Source organism: Manacus candei, unplaced genomic scaffold, assembly GCF_025592945.1.
Source record: "Manacus candei isolate 608988 ecotype Guabito, Panama unplaced genomic scaffold, ASM2559294v1 h1tg000018l, whole genome shotgun sequence".
Lineage (NCBI taxonomy): Eukaryota > Metazoa > Chordata > Aves > Passeriformes > Pipridae > Manacus > Manacus candei.
Genome location: NW_026138066.1, coordinates 15,459,856 through 15,473,803, shown reverse-complemented (window position 1 = coordinate 15,473,803; position 13,948 = coordinate 15,459,856). Strand labels below are relative to the sequence as shown.

Genomic DNA, 13,948 nt, shown 5'->3' with positions numbered 1-13,948 from the left:
CCTTTGGGCAACATTGTTCATTAGGCACACCCAGTAATATCTGTCTAATGACTAAATTCTCCTCAAGAATATGATCTCTGCTTATGAGAAACTTTCATAATTAGAATGCTGAGTTCTGGAATATCCTGCTTTGACAGTGGAGGCAATCCCTGTTTTTCGAATGAGCTCAACTCACAAAATATATCTTCTGTGTAGTTGGATCTTCAGTTTTAATTAGTGGTCTTGAAATGGCTAGGTAGCATATTCATGAACTACAAATTGTGATTGTCAGTTATGATAACTTATTTTCATTAGTCTGTACAGCCCACAAACATGTAGGCATGGCAGAAAGTTAATTAAACCTTTTTGCTCTGTGAAGACAATTGAAAAATGTGAATTAATTTTGTGAATTAATTAATGTGAATTAAGCCTACTGGATAAAAAAAAGGCATAATCTTTACACAACTAAAGAAAAACTGATTTAAATTTTTTGTTATATGATGGAAAAAGGTAAAGCTAATGTAAGTTATTTTTTTGAGCTCTGTATGTCAAAATGCAGAATGTGTTTGCAATATTTGTGTAAACTGTGCTATAAATAAGGAGTAAACATACAGTTTGTAAGCAATTAGCATCTCTCCAGAAGATGGAGGTCCATACTAGGAACAATGTGTTAGAGGACAGTTATGATACTTTATAGCAAGTTGAATGTGACTTGTTAAATGTACTTCAGGTTCCAATGAGGTGGTTTTTTTCCTGAATTATAAGGAATCCAAATGCTTTTACAGCATTTATATTGGCCTAGAAGTCAAAGAGAGAGTGAAAGGTATGAGCAAAGGATAATGTGTTTAAAGCAGACATAAAGTATGGAGGAAAAAGACTTTCAGAAAAGATGCAGCATGATAGAAGGACACTGCTAAATAAGGAAGCAGGGGAAGAAATGGAATAAAAATTTAAAGCTCCTCCTATAATCTGCTGAACTAAGGAAAGGGATGCTTAAATGTTCTTGGACACATTTAATTCACTTTTTATAACTAAAGAGCAGGCAGGGAATAGGCTATTTGTTACTTTAAGCAGTGGACTGGGACTTGGGACACCACGGGTCTTGCTCCATTTCCGCCAGTAATTTCTGGAACACTTTGGGCCAGTTGCTTCATCCATCGGTTTCTTGATTACCTTGGCTGTTATGTGGAGCTAATAATAGAATCAGGTTGCAAAAGATCATAGAATCCAACTGTTAACCCAGCACTGCCAAGCCCACCACTAAACCACATCCTTGAGTGCCACATTTACATGTCTTTTAAATACCTCCAGGGATGGTGACTCAAAGTCTTCCCTGGGCAGCCTGTTCCAATGCCTGACAACATTTTCAATGGAGAAATTTTTCCTAATTTCCAATCTAAATCTCCCCTACAAATGAGATTCAAGACACATGAGGATGCAATGGATCGGTATGAACGGCACCCTGGGTTTCTAGTAAGAGATGCATGTTTGTGTGTCGTTCAATGCATTCCAGGTCTCAGTGGCCTGAACTTCCTAATATTAACACAGGAAAAAAAAAAAAAACGATTTGGGAGGAATTGGTTATATGGTGCAACTCTCCCACTTACCATACCAGGATGTTTTATAAGTCCACGTTTAACTCTTCTCTCATTGATGCTTTTTTGTTTGGTGTTTTTAGCTCGTTGAATCCTAGTGATTTGAAGAAAGATTCCTCTGTTCTCCACCTTACTAAATCTCAAGGAAGATATGGGTCAACACCATCACCTCAGCCCAAACTCCCCTCCCAGCACTCACTACAAAAACAGGGAAACAACAATACTGACAAAACTCAGGTTGCACAGCTACACACAGCCAACGGAGTAGTAGCACAAGACCAGCCAGAGGATGAGGACAGGAGATTATCAGATCATGGCTCTGCTGTGTCCACTCCAGTTCCAGATGATGTCATTGACAGCAGCTTGATAAATGGGGAAGGAGAAAGTACTTGCAGGGAGTCATTGCAAAGTATGACTACCTGTGAAGAACAGATTCTTAACAGCTGCTACAGAACTCCAAGTAGTGATACACTGCTCCCATCTGAAAATGAAACCCCAGAAATTAATAGTAATGTGAAGGAAGAACCAGCTGAGGAAATCAGTAAACAAGATCAACCTGTAGAAACAAAGGTAAAAAGAGAAATTGTTTCATTCCTGATATATCATTACTTTGTCTATTTTCTCTTGGTTTTTATTTACAAAACCAGGCTTTCAAGAGCAGGTCAGAAAGTTGAAACTCTTTTGGTTATTTTTCCTCTGAAAAAAAAGATGGGAAAAACAGTTTTGCTGGCCTCTTCCCACCTCCTGCCCTCCTTTGCTCTTTCCCTGTTAGCTATCTAAAGTTTAAAAAACAAGTGAAACTGAAATATGTGGACATGTTTGACTCTATGCTTCAGCTGTGCCAGACTATGAGGGAGACATGTTAGGGGCGTATATAAAATAAAATTTCACATGTAGTAAACTGTAATGACAGAGCTTCAGGCAGGATTGTTGTGTGAATCCATGATTTGGATGTAGTTGTCAAGTCAAAGCTTGAAAGGCAGTGGCAGTCTTCTAGCTCTCAGCTAGATGCAATGTTCAGAGTATACTAAATATATAGCAAGGAGAACTTATATCTGATGAATTTGAACTTCCTTGTAAGGAAGGTTTTAAATACTTTAGAGCAGTAAGTGGGTGGAAGAAAAATCTGTCTTGGGAAATTAATTGCTGAAAAATTGTGCATATTTCCACTTATAAAAGTTTGCTTATGCAGTTTTCCTTCTTGTACTGAAACAGTGAATGTGATTAACAGCTCTGGTCCAGCTGTGCCCTGTGTGACTCATGGGAGGGGGAGCTTGGCAGACCCTCCTGGTCTTCCTCTTCACCACAGAGCCAAACAGCTGAGTGCTGATAAAGCTCCTCACTGCTGTCGGGAGTACACCTGCATCAGTTAACTACACACCTCTCCAAGCCCTTGACTTTGGTTAGCTAAGGGTCACATGCATACATGCTTGAAGGCAAATCCTGTGAGTGGGAAAGGTGGCTCTCAAATTCTCATGCATTTTAGGATGAAATATCCTCGGCAATGACAAGAAGGTGCTGGGTTGTGCGGGTTTTCTTGTTTGTTTTAAAGGTTGGTTTTTTTCCTGTAATGAATGAATGCTATGATTCCCATCTAAGCATAAGCTGGTCATGGTCCAAGGCACCTTTAGCCTGCCACACCTCTCATTATGTTTCTATCTCCTGTTCGGTAGTGCCTGTTTCCCCTCTCTGTGCCCATAAAGTGCTGAATTCTCAGTGGGCAACACTGTTAAACTTGAATCCAAGTCATGCGGTGAGGTGCTGGCAGCATTTTCAGGAAAAAGCTGAAATGAGAAGCAGTTCTGTTGTAAAGTTAAGGAAGGAACTGGGCAAATGCTGATGGCAGAAATCTCATTAAAATCTGTCTTTGAGCTGCTGGAACCAACACGTGATCTGTCTTGTATTGACAAAGTCAACTTGTGAAGTGTAATTCAACTGTTACTAGATGTATTGTTCACTGGTGCTTGAAGGGTAAAAAAACAGAACAAGCAAACCCATGCAGGATGACTTTTGAGTCTGCACTGGTGTAGAACTGAATCTATATAATTGAGCTGGGTGACAACAGTGCTTCCTGAAATGCCAGCTTACTTGTGCAACAAGGACATCCCCTTTAGTCTAGTGAGGTTAAGAAGCCTGTCTGCCACAGAACGACCTAAGGGCCACCCTCTCCAGAATCAAACACTGATTTAGTTTGGATTAATGCAGCCTATAGATGGAAATCAGCCCTGTGGTGACCTAAGTAGCTGCTGCCATGCTGTCTGGAATAGGGAAAGGGTGATGAGCAAGAGAATTCTGGTGGAGCTTTAAGCTGTTTCTGCATCCAAGCAGGCATTGGTAAGAAGTAAGAGCATTAGACAATCTGTGATTTTGCAAAGAGCCCACTTAGTCATTATAGAATATTAAAACTGGGATGCAGTCCAGTTGAAGTTGCACTGCACAGGCTAACAGCAGTCTTCTGCCTTTTTTAATTAAGAAAGTGTAGGTCCAATTGAGTAAAAGCGAAAGGAGCAGATGCACGTGTATCATAGTCAAACTTTAAATTATACATCTGATATATGTATTTTGGTACTGATGCAAAGTATCTTGTCTCTTGCATGCCATATTTCTTAATTCAGGGAAGAGAAGAGAGTGGTGCTTTCTCTTTGTAAATAAGTATATGTACAGCAGAAGTAATCTGAAGTCCACTGCTAGAAGGGGTGAATCAAATCGGGAAATGGTGCAAAACCAGAGCAGAGATTACTTTTCAGACTTGGAAAAGAAGACTTATTTTGAAATAGTGTTGTTCTTACAATTGTTTTTCTCCCTCTTATCACTGTAGATCTGATTAAAGACAGATTATTGCAGGTTCTGGAAAAGTTGAGCAAGACTTAGTAAAGTTGACAGTGATCTGAAATGTCTTCCCCAAATGACCAGAGTAGTGCATGCTTTATTTCTCTTATTTGCTGAATTAGCTTGAAAGTAATGAAACAGAAGCATAATAAAAAAAGAGAAAATTAAAAGTGAAAAGTTTCCTGCCTTGCAGCAGAAACACCTCCTGTCATAAACTTTGATTTGTCTAAACTGCGGAGGCTGAATAGTACAAGAACATCCCATCAGTTAACTTCCTTGAATAACAACATGTAGGAAATCTGCTGCCAGTGCTAAGTGAAGACAAGAGGACAAATGTTTCAGTGTTTGTTGTGAGACTGGTAGGAAATGGGCATATAGACTGCCTGCATGCCACAGATGGAAAAGAATCCACTGTGCATCCTTAACAAAGTCCTCATGTGATGTCTTCTTTTAATGGCAGTGCTGGTGGCTCTGATGTTTCGGATGCAAAACCTGGTGGAGATCCTATATTTCTAAATGTAAGGTAAAGTTTTGATTTAAATAGGGTGAAATTTTTCTTGCAAAGTTAACTTTCTGCCAAGAAATGTTTTACTGTTGAAACACTTGAGAGGTTCTACCAACTTCTTGATTCTACAATTTTTTTTGGTCTTCTTTAGCAACAGTGATTTGGACAAAGCTCCATAGCTTCAATGCCCAATATAAATGCATAAATCTTCTCGTGAGTAGATACCAGGATACCAGGATCTTTACTGCTTTGTTGGTTGCTATGCAAGAAGCAAGCAAGAAACAAGCACAATCTAAATTAAATTATATTTATTCATGCTTTACATCTCTCACCCTGTCTATGTTGCTTAATATAGTCCATCAAAGCCCTTGGGGCAAGGTCTGTGCCTGAATAAGAGTGAATCATATACAGCATCACTGTCATGCTGGCAGGTATAGTTTTCTTGACAGAAGATGGCTCCTCTTTGGATGTTAAGTTATGGCTATATTGGAATTTAGGCTTACATAAAAGCTGCTTTAAATCAGCAACATTTTTTTTCAAGTTCAGGACAATTGAAAAACAATATTAGGAAATGAGAACAAAAAGTTCATACTTTCAGCAGCACTTTTCATACCTCTTCTTTATTTCAGAGTTAAAAATTACTTGATTTAATTTCTTGAGCATCCACAGTAATGTAATGATTCTGATGTGCAGCTTTCTACTAAAGAATGTCTAACTAGACCCAGCTGAAATATTTACTGTAAGCATCTGTATAGAGGTGCAAGTTTGCAGTTCCTCCTCATGAACCTGTTGCTATTTTATGCTTCTCATATCAGCAGTTGAAATCATGTACCTCTGTACAGCACACTAACCATTTCTGCTTGGTTTTATATGTTGAGTTGCCGTGTGTTACAGATTGTCACAGAAGTTTGAAATGTTCCCTGAAATAATTGAGAAGTTGCCTTCCCACCCCCCACCCTGAGAACTTCTTAAAAGAAAAGTAGTATGGTTTTGTGGTATTTTTGCACTGATCTAACCCTGTAGGTGGGTGTTTTTGTTCGGGAATAAGAACATGCCACTGTGATTAAAAGATAACTCATCTGTGGCGTGCAGTTTTCCCCGCACAGAAGATCCCTGTACCAGGTAATGCAATTGTAGAAAGGAGGCTGAGATTCAAGAATTAGAAAGACGTGTAAGGTTGATACTGAGAGGATTGGAAAGCTGGGGTCAGCTCTTTTTATGTGGTATTTTTGTGTCTGTTATGCATGATTTTCCCCTCTTTTAGTTAGTTCAAGTTCTTCTGAAAACTCTGGATGGGTTCTGTAGCAGTGCTTAGGGAGACAGTGGGGTTCCAGGGTGAGAAAAAGAAATTTAAATTGTCGAGGAACCAGTAGCCTCCGTGGTTTTGTGCCTCAAGTCCGCATGTGAAATCCTTTGTAAAGGGCTGCACTAAACAGCAAACTGTAGCTGTAATAGCTAATCCTCCAGCTCCCCACAACGTCTCTTGACAGCACTTAAAATGCTGTTCTGTAGGTTACTGTGGTTGCTATGCTGATTTAAACAGATTTAATGAACAGCTTTGAAGTCACTATCGAAAGCCTGTGTTTAGGAAGGAGGTTTGCCGTGCAGCAGCATGACCATTAACACTGCAGATTAGAACTGAACTGTGTTGAAATTTGGAATATTTATAGAATACTGAAAAGAGGAAAATAGCCACTGGAGTCCCTGAAATGTAAGATCGTACCTTATTATTCAGTATTCCACAAACTGTCTTTATCAATGTACTTGCAAATGTTTATCACACCCTTGTGGAAAGCAGTGTGCAGTTTGAAATCAGAAATCACTCTTTCAAGCTCTCCTCTTTAATTTTCTTATGAAGACTTTCTGGTTTGCCTAGAAATCACCACTTTCCCAAAAGCACTTTGATAAGACTGTCATTTACTTAGGAAAAACTTGGGCATTGTTAAATGTGAACAGACTGGCATGAGATCTGGAGAAAGAATATTGTAGTGGAAGTGTCATTTTGTTGAATCTGACACTTGCAGGCTTGAGGCATTTCCCTAATGCTTTAATGTTGTAGAAGCCTGTGCTTTCACTGTTTGTTTTGAAGTAATTTTGCCTAGCAACTTATAATTATACATTCTAACATATTTAGTTTAATATTGAAATTTGAATGAATGTTTTAAGTTTCTGTTCAGCAAAAGAATCAGAAATATGTTTTGTAGAATCGTAGAATCAAAGGCTTTAAAATGAAGACTTCCCTTAAGATGCTAAAATGGCTTCTGTAAAGACTTAATGAAGGAGCCCTCTAATTGCAGTCAACACTTATTCAGCAATGAGTGTATTGATGAACATAAAACATTCTGTATGGTATTTTTCAATAATTTTGTTGTGCAAAGAACATACAGTTCAAACAACTTTTGAAATGGGGGTGGAGGCGAACACTGAGTACTCCCATCTGTTCCCTCTCACTCTGCAAATCAGTTCTTCCAGCTCTGAAAGGTCAGTGGTACTCGATTACCAGGATATGAGCTGATCTGTTAAGTAGGGAGTTGGTGCTTTGGCAAAGATCCCTATACAAACTGGGAAATACTAAATCTTTTAGGTTTTGAATTTTGCTCCATGATTTTTATCATTCTCTGACATTTGTATTGGTTGATTAAACTGCTGGAAAGTGTGTGTTTTTCAAAATTGGTGTCTACTTCACAACTGAACATGAAACTTGCATTTCAGGTTTTTTTTGAACTGTGAGGTAATCATAAGTCTTTTCAATTTTTTTTAGTATTTAAATTATGTTTTCCTTAAATATCCCTAAGAGCTGCTCTTATTTTCTTGCAGGAGACAGATGAACAGAAACGTCACAAAATTGCCAGTGAGCTTCTGCAAACAGAAAAAGCCTACGTTAGCCGACTTGACCTCCTAGATGGGGTACATTTTTCTTGAATTTGCTTTTATTGTGTTGCTTTGAATTCACTCAAATGGCAATGCATAAGTGTAGATATAAATGACGTAAGATGTGATATGTTTTTCACATTTTGCTGATTTTCCAGTCAGTTATTTGCTCTTGCCACATGACTTTGCCTATGCTTCTATTTTAAGAACACTACATTTTTAAAAAGGATTAGAACTTTCTGGATATTAATGCAAAATGTTCTCTGCGTGTAGATGTCACTATAAGCAATAGTATTACATGCTGATAGCCCTTCCAAAAAGAGGATGGATAACCATGTCTTGGTTTATTATGATTTGGAGGAGTATAATTTTGTAATGCTGAAATCACCCACTCACTGGAAAATTACTAAATCCTTCTAATTTGAACCACCCTATCAGAATTTTTCTTTAGTGCTAAAGAACGTAAGTTGATCCATTCCAAATGGTACATCCTCTCTTTTTCTACTATATGTTTTGAGTAAGTCATACTGAATGAACAGAAATTACTCTCCCTGCAAGGAAAGGGTTGGACTCTTATGCTTTGTAGAATCTAACTGATCTTTCTTAAATGCTAAAGTCTTTAGTTCTTGAGTATTTTTCTTTCCAAGTCTTGTTTACTTGCTCGCATAAACAAAACACATATACATTTTACCTGGATACCTCCAGCTTTGCATTGTCTTACTCCATGATATTTTTCACAGAAACCACTGCTTAAATTTCTCAGGTCCAGTGCATAGGCCTTGTACAAGCAGTTGATGAAAAGCAAAAAGCCTCAACTTGTACAATAATTGTTCAGGCTGCTTAGGGATCTAAGTAATTGTTTTTATGAAAGTGGATTTACATAGCAGATCCACATTATGAGGGATATATGGCGACTTTTAAAAGCCAAAGTATTGGAGAAAAAAAAATCTTTGATTTAGAGAAGTCTAAAACCAAAAACGAATAGTGTTTACTTTGTTCACAGATTTTTCTGATGGGTAATGTACAATTATTTCCCTTGATGCTTTCATAAGTGCCTTACTCCTATGCCTGCTTTCCAAATATTAACTGGATGGAGTTCTGAAAAATGAGTTTCAAACACAGCTGCTCAACTGTTGCTAATGAGAGGAAAGCAGAAGACTGGGAAGGGACTGTTATATTTCTAAACTTGGTTAAAAAGTTGTGTAATCTTTATGGTCTTCAAAGTAGCTTGTCAAAATTTAACTACCTGTCCTATCAGAGATGCAGCAAATTGAGCATATTTTAAAGTATATGTGGAAGTGTGTGCTTTTTCCTTTTAAGACACTTCTACTGTCTCAGTTTGTGTGATCAAAATTCCTGTCTTCAGACTCTTTTGCAAGTCCTTACCCAAACTTCTGAAGCCCTTTCTAGGGAGATGCAGTCTGTTCAAGCATGGGAGGAGGAGATAGAGGGACAACAACTCTCCATAACTACTTTTTTTTGATGTGCATATTAACAGATGCACAAGTCTCTAGCCATTTTGTAGCTTTGTCTAGTCAGGCAGAGCTCACTGATGGGGAAAGAATATATGGGTTTTCTTAAAGAAACATAGCAGACTATATAGAACTGGGCTCCTTCTAACATAATACTCTAAACAGTATGAGGGTATCACTCATAGTCAGCCAGCTACTTTGATTTCAAAAGGATAAGGGGATAGAGCATACAAGAACAGTGATCAAACATCATGATCAGACAGTATGCTGATTGAAAAGAAAGGAAGAGTGGAAAATGTGACTGGAAGACTGGGAAAGCTGAGATGATCTAGCTGTTAAAACAGACAGGGTGTCTGGAGTTGATCCAAAATGGTACTACTTCAGTTGGGCTTCCCTTATGTCTGCTCTGCCTGCAGTGCTCTCCTGGCTTATGAGAAAGAAAGTGGTGTGTAAGGGGAGGAGAAGCTTTTTCCCTTCTGGTGAAGAAAAGACAATAAATGAGTTCATCATTCCCTGTCTATTACTGAAATATTAATGTTGCCTTAGTTGTAGCAGGAGGGGTGGATAGGTGGTCTTCCATTGATCAAATATAATGGCCTGATAGGTTTGGGGCTCTTTTTCTCTATTGCAGGTATTCTATTCCAGACTCCTTGAGGAAGCCAACAGAGGTTCGTTTCCACCTGAAGTGATTAATAAAATATTTTCTAATATTTCGTCAATAAATGCCTTCCACAGTAAATTCTTACTTCCAGAACTTGAAAAAAGAATGCAAGAATGGTAAGAGGCAATTCACTGGTTAAATACGCTACTAAAACCGTGTCTGTAGAAACTCTATTGCAGGGTTGAGGTAGGGAAGGTACCTTCATAATTAAGTGCTCTGGGCCCAGGAAGTACTGTGAGTAGGAGAACAGCTGCTCTTCCACTCTTCATCAGGATCTGACTCAGCAGAGGACTTGAATCATTTGCTCAAAATAAAGGACATGTATCTCACTGAAGCCAGTGAGATTACTCATGATCAAATGCCTTGCTAAATTAGGGGTTCAGACTAAAATTCTTTGCTACCTGGTGAATTCATTGTACAGAATACAAAGTTGAGATAAATAACACATGTGTGGTTTATGCTAACGTTGAAGCACAGCAACCTTTGTCATTACTGCTTTCTGTAATAAGATGGGATACATTTAAAAATATTGTTTCATCCAGTTGTTTTGCCTTAGCAGCTCTTTGGCTCCTTTATTCCATCTTACTTAGAATTTATTATGAGGGATTCAAGTGTTTGTCCATATATAATTTCTAGTTACACTCTCATATAACTTCTTTAATGTCAAAAAACCCACACTAAAAATGTTTTTGTGACATAAATGAAAATCTCAGACCATACAGTGGTGCTTTAGACAGCAACTGTATGTGTTCTGACTCTCTAAGATGATTACCCTTTAAAGTGATGATTCTTTAAAATAGAATAGTTACCATGCACAAACACATGGTAGCTCTGTATAGTCTATAATGCAAGAAAATAAATAAAATATAGTCATTGTGAAATATAGGAAAGCTTACAGCTTATGTTGCAAAGTGACTGTGTGAGGTAAGCCAAACCTTTACTTTTAATCACTTGAAAAAATCTGATAGGAAATACAAATGCCTGGATTTTAACAGAGTGCACGTTCATGAGCAGTGGAGTTTAGTTGTTTGAAAAACAGCTTACACTACATTATGGCAGTGCTGTTTATATTTGAAATTAAATTCATGATGCAGTCTTCAAATTCTGCTGTAGACACTTTATGGAGCACAGAAGATGGGTTGCAGTACTTTACATATTTGCAAAATGCTACATTGCTCACTAATATTATGTGTATAATCATATCACTTCAAAGGGTGAAAAATGCTTTTGCAGATAAGCTTTGACTATTGGTGCAAAGCTAATAAATCTCATCACAAGGATATTATCTTTACCACATTGCTTGAAAACAACCTTTGTGCTGTACCTGAGATGCCTGTTTAAATGTCCTTGAAACATGCTTTTGGGAGGCATTAGAAAAAAGGGTGCAGTTGAAGAGAACTCTTTCTGATCATTGCTGAAAGAAAAATCTGGGATAACTTTCTCTCCCCATCACCGGTCTGAAATTGTCTGGCACAAAAGCTTCTGCCAAATACAGAGTCTTTTCTTGGCAGTTCCTCTCGTTAGACAGAGAAAATTAAGTAAGTTCTATGGGTAGGTTTATGTGCTTCTATTATTCTTTAACTTCCAACAAAAATAACTGGATAAAAATTTCTGACACTTCCCTTGAGTTGTGGTTTGTTTTGAAAACTTACAGTAAAAATATGTAGGTTTGCAACTGGGAAAGCAGATCAGGAGCAGATTCTTTCTTGGAAGAAAAGGCAGTGTGAATCTAAGCTTATCTGGTAAAAATGAAATTCTCTGGTAGTTGCATTTTGAATGAGTTGAGCAACAGCTGGAGCTGAGTCTCTTTTACAACATATGCCTTGAAAACACTGGAAACAGCCTTGTAGCAATATATTTCCCATAAAAAGAGTATAACAGAACATAACAGTGATCCCACATCATAGAATCACAGAATGGTTTGGTTTGGAACCGACCTTAAACATCATCTAGTTCCAACCCTACTGCTGAGGGCAGAGGTACCTTTCACTGGACTATCAAACAAAATAATGAGATAAAATACCTTGTGTCTTTTGTACCCAAGGATGACCAAAAACAGATACTTGGAAAGAATATAAGGACACAACATGATAGCCTCTTGGGATAATGGTGGTGGTGAAGAAATTATTTCACTCTTTCAACACAAAGTTTTGGAATCTGTGTCAATTAGACACCACCTACTCATATGATTTGTTTTGCTTTTGAAACTGCAACTTTCAGTTTTGTTGGATGTCTGTTAATTTGTATGTTGGAAGAAGAAGCAGTTGTTCTGTAGGCACCTTTGCTGTGGTGGATTTTAGAGAGTTTTCCTTAGTTTTCTTGCAGCCAGTTTTGAAATGAGATGCTACAAACCTTGAGGTCTATGTTTTTTGTGCTTTTTTTTCGTTTTCTTTTGACCTTCGGAAATAAATGTACATTTCCTTCAGTTCTGTTGGAATTGGCATGATTTGTATTTTATTTTCAGTTAAAAGTTACATTGCTATATTGCCATAAATTGACAAGCCAGAGAAATGGTTCAGTGAATCAAAGGAGAATCAAAGGGCAGTTGTTTTAAATTGCTACCTTGCCTTTGAAAGTGTATCTGTGTGCTTGCATGTGGAGTGGTTGAACAAATGTGTGAAGCTAAGTGAGGGTGGAGAGCCTTGGTGACTTCAGCCTGTCTTGTCCCCTAATTGCCAGGCCCAGCAGAAGGACAGACCTCTGCCAGGTGTTGCATAGGTACTTTCTGCCCTCTCAGAGGCAGCTGGAGCTGGACCAGTTTTTGACAGTCCTGCAATGTCCACTATTCAAGTAACTTTTCCCTTCTGCACACTTTTTTTCTTGGAGAAGTGGTTTGTTGGAGTAGACTGTAGAAATAATATGGATTGTTTCACTTCGGACCACAATAACAACGTTGAGAAATGCAGAGATACTGAGTTTCTGAGTCTGTCCTTGAAAATGAGACATGAAATGTGCTTCCTATTTTAGCCCTCGGAGATGTATGTGTGCTGCTCCACATTCTTTGTGTGCATTGAGATGGCAGCTTCTCTCAGCTTCTCCATCAATTGCTTTACTATTCCGTTTTATTTGAAGATGCCATCATGAATTGGGAAAAATGTGGGAAAATTCTCACAAAAGACTGGAATCCAAGGGATTCTCTCTACTTCATATGTTATCTTAGAGAAATAATACTTTTTTAAAATTGTAAATATATATGTTTATATAAGGCACAGAAGGGAAGCTGTACAGCATGGATTTAGTCCTCAAACAAAACCACAGGCTAGATATTTTAGAGGTTAAAATCAAAGAAAGATAATGTACTTTTAAGAAACTGCAAATAAAATAAATTAGGCTATGTTTTATAAACATAAGTTTTTCATTATATCTAGCTTTTGTTTCTCTAGTGCTCTACATGACCTATAATGCTTATACATCACCAAAGATGATACAAACAGTCTTCCTATGTTAATTCAGGTCAGTTTTAATGGTTACTTTGGAACTCCATGTGAGGTGATCCCAAACAGAAGGATTCTCCATTAAAGGCTTGAAACTTTTTATAACCTTGTGTGACTTTTTTTCTTTCCTGTTTGCTCTGAGATTCCACCCTCTTACTTTGCAGGACTACCACCCCTAGAATTGGAGATATTCTGCAAAAGTTAGCTCCTTTCCTCAAGATGTATGGAGAGTATGTGAAGAATTTTGATAACGCAATGGAATTGGTGAAAACGTGGACTGAACGGTCACCTCAATTCAAATTCATTATTCAAGATATTCAGGTAATGGGAAGAATAATGTAAATCTCCAAGTAATACAAGCATTTATAAAAATACATAGGTTTGTGGATGAAAAAAGGATTAAAGAGAAAATTAAATACCAAGTCCCCTAGAATTAAGGGTTGTTGTTTTCGTCAACTTCGCGCTGCCTTCTGTTTCTTCTCCTTCTTCCTTCACGTGTGCACAATCCACCCACAAAAATCCAGACTTTTCTCCTGCAAAATAGAGGAGCAAAGTATAAAGGTTGTAGCGTGTGAAGACTAAAAAATGCTGCATTTTGTTGT

At 37.8% G+C, this 13,948-nt stretch overlaps 1 protein-coding gene across 5 annotated transcripts in view; it reads left to right on the top strand.

Annotated features, from left to right (window-relative positions):
- The window catches only part of FGD4 (FYVE, RhoGEF and PH domain containing 4), a 111,698-nt gene that overhangs the window by 79,132 nt on the left and 18,618 nt on the right, over nucleotides 1-13,948 (top strand). For all 5 annotated transcript variants that reach the window (XM_051784538.1, XM_051784541.1, XM_051784543.1 and 2 more), the window contains exons 4-7: nucleotides 1,658-2,144; nucleotides 7,726-7,815; nucleotides 9,883-10,028; nucleotides 13,511-13,667. In XM_051784538.1, the coding sequence (XP_051640498.1) occupies nucleotides 1,658-2,144; nucleotides 7,726-7,815; nucleotides 9,883-10,028; nucleotides 13,511-13,667 (880 nt within the window). The remainder of the gene's footprint in view (nucleotides 1-1,657; nucleotides 2,145-7,725; nucleotides 7,816-9,882; nucleotides 10,029-13,510; nucleotides 13,668-13,948) is intronic.